At 33.9% G+C, this 4,741-nt stretch overlaps 3 protein-coding genes across 3 annotated transcripts in view; 1 reads left to right on the plus strand and 2 right to left on the minus strand.

Annotated features, from left to right (window-relative positions):
- Positions 1-1,527, plus strand: part of LOC109589377 (uncharacterized) — a 3,209-nt gene extending 1,682 nt beyond the window's left edge. The window contains exons 3-9 of the mRNA XM_020005467.1: positions 5-67; positions 114-171; positions 220-309; positions 358-444; positions 498-584; positions 646-765; positions 830-1,527. Of these exons, the coding sequence (XP_019861026.1) occupies positions 5-67; positions 114-171; positions 220-309; positions 358-444; positions 498-584; positions 646-765; positions 830-1,449 (1,125 nt within the window). The 3' untranslated portion in view covers positions 1,450-1,527. The remainder of the gene's footprint in view (positions 1-4; positions 68-113; positions 172-219; positions 310-357; positions 445-497; positions 585-645; positions 766-829) is intronic.
- Positions 1,528-1,757: 230 nt separating this feature from the next.
- LOC109589379 (uncharacterized) lies at positions 1,758-3,289 on the minus strand. The gene is made up of 6 exons (XM_020005470.1): positions 2,939-3,289; positions 2,784-2,858; positions 2,706-2,732; positions 2,593-2,663; positions 2,264-2,492; positions 1,758-2,177 (listed from the first exon to the last, which is right to left on the minus strand). The coding sequence occupies exons 1-6, from the start codon at positions 3,270-3,272 to the stop codon at positions 1,873-1,875; spliced, it is 1,041 nt and encodes a 346-aa protein (XP_019861029.1). The 5' UTR covers positions 3,273-3,289; the 3' UTR covers positions 1,758-1,872.
- A 34-nt stretch (positions 3,290-3,323) lies between these two features.
- Positions 3,324-4,735, minus strand: LOC105315222 (uncharacterized). Its single transcript, XM_011409783.2, has 11 exons — positions 4,708-4,735; positions 4,584-4,657; positions 4,436-4,524; positions 4,314-4,397; positions 4,207-4,271; positions 4,071-4,148; positions 3,954-4,020; positions 3,722-3,901; positions 3,626-3,670; positions 3,491-3,580; positions 3,324-3,440 (listed from the first exon to the last, which is right to left on the minus strand). Exons 1-11 carry the CDS (start codon positions 4,719-4,721, stop codon positions 3,342-3,344), a joined length of 885 nt encoding a protein of 294 aa, XP_011408085.1. The 5' UTR covers positions 4,722-4,735; the 3' UTR covers positions 3,324-3,341.
- Between the last annotated feature and the right edge of the window lie 6 nt (positions 4,736-4,741).

Below are 4,741 nucleotides of genomic sequence, written 5' to 3' on the forward strand. Positions count from 1 at the left end.
AAAGTTAAAGGTTGCACCAGGATTTCCCAAAGTAGGCAGCTGTACTTTATGGAATAAAGATTATGTGGTAATTTATGGCTTGTGTTAATGGCCTTTAATTATTATTGTCACAGATAATAATGGGCTACAGTCAGGATTTGGAAGGAAAAGCGAAAAAAGATCATTGCAGTGGTAATAAACTAATTGTAGCAGTTTAATAATACATTTGCATACTAACAGATGAGGAGAAAGAGTTTCTGCACCAAATAGAAGATAATCAAGATATTAAAAAAGATTTTCAAACAAAGCAGGAAAAAGATGCATTATCAGGTGAATGCTGTATTTTATTCAAATTAATTTGAATTATTGAGTCTATAGAGTTAAATGAAGAATTGAAAAAAATTAATAAAGCACAAAATTTGGAGATTGAAAATTTAAAGGCTACTATCAAGGAAAAAAATGAAAGTATATTTGGTTAATTGTAATACAATTACATTAGATTATTCTGTACTAATTAGCTATTGAAGAACCGATACAAGTACTGCAGAAACAGTCACAGGACAAAGAAGAAGAGGAAGGAGATTTTCCCCATAAAGGCCTTTATTGTAGGTTGAATTTACACTAAGTTTGGCTATATGTGACATTATTATTCATTAATTATAATAGATGAAGAAGATGATGATGATTATTATTATTATGATATGAACAAACCACAGGAAATGCATTTTTCACTAACTGAAGTACCAGAGTCAGCAAATATTGATCAGCTATTAAAATTGAGAGAAAGTAAGTATTGAGGATTTTTACATTATTTATACACTGCTTAATTATTTTGTCCTTTTAATGTTAGGAAAAGAGCTTGGGTCAGTAGTACTTCATGATAATGGAGTTAGGCTATGTGATGTTTCAATAAAACAATGTCAAGAGTTGCTAGTCAGGATGAAAGCCAAGTACTTTTGGATTGACATCAATAGATCAACTCCTGATATTCCACGATTCCTGATACCAGCTCTGCTAGAGATAAGATCAATAGGTGTGATCAAGTTAAATTGCACCCCACTAGATTCTGATGTCATTCGTTCATCCTCATATCAGTTATCACACAACCGGACATTAAAGCATTTAGTAATCAAAGATGGTTCCATCAATGATGACGGAGTAATAGCATTAGCACAATCATTAAAGCACAACTTGATGCTGTCTTCTTTAGATCTTAATCACAATCCTGGCATTACTTCAGCTTGTGTTCAGTCACTAGCTGAACTTTTACTCACTAACAACACACTGACTCGACTTGATCTACAGTATAATAACATTGATTCTGATGGTATAGTCATATTGATGGAAACTCTCAAAACAAACAAGATATTAGAAATCAGTCTTAACAAGTACCATTGGCAACGTTGTTCTTCATTACCTTATTATCGTGACATTAGTGAAAGACTTAAATTTCTTGACTTTTGCCCCTAATTTTGTATAATTCTTTTATTTTGTTAAACCTATAGTATACTTTATGCAATGTTTAAATCTGTCGTTAGGTGTCACTAATTATATTGCACTTAATCATTATGCTCATGCAATAATAAAATTCTTCAAATCTGTCAGCTAATTTCCCCTCTTTGACCGGAATGAGAAGAGAGCAATCAAAATACACTACAGACCAGCAATTAAAAGAACCAGCAATTGCCACAGTGACACTAACTACATGTACCCCTTCCTAATATTTTTTTACCAAGACATACACACATAGCAGTCACATAAATTTTGCTCTTTGTATCTTTCCTTTTTCAATTATGACTAAATTTAAGTGTAAAAATTATAAAATAAAATTTTTAATTGTCAACTTACACTCAGAGACACTATACACTAATGATTACACAAAAATAGTAACAATTATTTTTTCAAATCACTACAAATAATGTCAGCTAGTTTCCTCTCTTTGACCTGAGGAGAGGAGAGAGCAATCAATACACTAGACCAGGTATTAGGAGTAGTTAGCTGTGCCTGCCATTTTGAGAAAACTTCCATAATCTTGAGAGTATCATCTCCACGCTTTCTCCCAATGGTGCTCAATGTAGATGGACTCAGTCCCAGCTCACTCCCTATCCCCCTCCATTTATCTGAGACCTCACAACCTACCTTTTGCATTAGCACTGCAATCGTTGGTGAGTCAAAGTGTTGGTAAATTTCATATTTCTCTATAAAATAAAGATATTATAATCCAATATCTTGTCAGAGAAATAAAACTAGAAAATCATCTCTCCTGTCTCCCTCTCTCTCTTACTATCCATCTCCTTTTGTTTCTCTCTCCTTTTTGGTATTTCTTGAGCTACAGCATTTAACTTCACAGTAGGACTGCACAGTCTAGTCTGGAGCTCAGACCAGAGATATGGAGGGTAAGCCTTACTCCTCCAGGTGTTGAATAAATCCCTGCAGCACTCCAACACTTCATCCTGATTGTTGATAGCTATTGATTCAATCTCTGCTTCATCAAAATCAAGACTGTTAGCTAACTATATTCAAAACAGAGGAGAGAGAGAGAGAGAGAGAGAAAGGGGAGGGAGAAGCAAGAAAGAATTGTCCATCTTGTAGTGTTTAAAATATTATTAATACCATCTTCCATTGATCTCCAACTATGTGAACTGCAACAAAATTCATTAAATCATTAATATCAGGCTCAGTATCTAATTCATAATAAAATAATAAATACATGAATAATAAATTACCTTCAAGGACTGGTAATTGTGAATCACCTATAAATAGAATGTCATAGTAATGTTACTATAAATAGTATCAATACTGACCAGGGAGAGAGGTTCTACTTTCGTTGGGCGAAAGTTGAGGAACCAAATCAGGGGGAACTGTACCACCACTAGCCTCTATAACAACAATAAAAATAATAATAATAACATAACACAAACAATAATTCCTCAAATAATTCTTTTTTGTACCAACTTACCAAGTGCTTCAATAAGTTTGTTAGCCGTCATGCTTAAATCAATCTTTCTCAAGGCTAACACAACTGCTCTGAACGTCTTCTCTGGCAATAGCTTCATTTTAACTGACTCGATGGCAGAGAGTATGGTGACTGCCCTCTCGTATGGGGGATTCCTCGAGTCCTGTACATTTTGATGCACCGTCTTGTCTATTATATCGTTAGTGTAGAGATGAGTAGCAAATGGAAGGATGACTGATTGATTCCCAGAGAGTGTGTCGGCCAGAGCACTGTACTGAGAATGAAATGCTATCATTTCTGGACTCTGCTGCTCTCGACTTGGCTTATCAGACGCCATATTTTTATAGGCGTGGTTAAAATACGGTCACACCCAGCAATTTGATGGTTATTAATTTTTATAACTTTATTAATGAAGCTCATGAATAATTTGCTTTTTAAATAGTTTCCATTTATTCTGCTCATTGATGGCACCAACTAATTGGCTCTTCTCTGGAAAATATCCAGACTAATAATAATAATAATAAATGATATTTACACACTTATTTTTCCTCTTACTTCTGTTCTAAAAAGTCTCAATAGGTCAGGGTTTGTATTTTTAATAAAGAAGTGTCTTTTAACTAGTACACACTCTGAACCACGACTCATCTGTTCAAATAAACAATAGCAGCTGCCAACATAAACTGCACTCACTAAACTCATCCTGCAGGCTGGCTTGTTATAAATTAGCTGTATTCCCTGCATTAAACAAAGATTATTCTTTTAATATTGCATTTACTAAGATCTTACAAAGCACTCTCCTGGTTCTACAGTATTCAGTTGCATGTAGCGTCTCCTAACAATCCTCCTATTATCCCTCAACTTGTAATTAGCTGATACCAGACACACAGATGGAGGTACTATTGGTAATGTGAATGAATCCTTCTCTTTTGCATGCTCCAGAAACTCAATAATAATTCTACAACTACCCTATTACAAATCAATGCATAATTTTTTAGCCTACACTGTAGTAAAGTCTTACTCTTTTAACAGCTACTATCCAGTCTGGTCTATTATTAGGAGAACATTGAACAACAATACTGTTATACCTACGTGCAATTATTAGCAATAATTACTATTGCTATTGTGCATTACTAACTTGAAATATTTTGCATAAATGAAATCCGGAGATGAGGAGAGTAAATGAACAGGCCAAGCACTGACTAATGGTAGCTCACTGGTAATGATTTGAAATGATGGAGAGTAAAATTTTTAAAATGAGAAAATTGATTTACCTTAAGTATTGGATAGCAGCTTGTGTTTTGTCTAATACTGAGTTTGCTAATATCTCATGAAAATCCTTCAGACAAAATATCAAATTAATTTTTATATAGTTTCTTACCTTCCCACGTACTACAAGTAATTCCACATATCCTCGACTGATGACAGTAACATTGTGCTTTGTTCTATATAGTACTCCTCTTTCCTTATAAGGAATGCAGTTATTAATAGCTAGTAACTTACCCCAAACCAATCTCCAGGCTTAAGGAGATTAACAGTCAAATCAAAAACTCTATCCGTTCTGACGTCAGTTTCCTTTTGATTAACATACACTGTTTGGCAATATTATTAAAATAAAGAATGCAATATGCAATGTATATGCAGAATTTACCTGAGCCACACCAAATAAAATAAACTGACATAGCTGGGTGTGTTTCCTTTATTATGATACGTCCTGATTCGTAACTAATGTAACTACTCAGTAAATTACTAATAATAATTATTGTTGCACAAACCTTTCCAGAGTCATGACAGTTGCTAATCTCTTTT

Source organism: Amphimedon queenslandica, unplaced genomic scaffold (assembly GCF_000090795.2).
Source record: "Amphimedon queenslandica unplaced genomic scaffold, v1.1 AMPQUscaffold_11376, whole genome shotgun sequence".
Taxonomy (NCBI): domain Eukaryota; kingdom Metazoa; phylum Porifera; class Demospongiae; order Haplosclerida; family Niphatidae; genus Amphimedon; species Amphimedon queenslandica.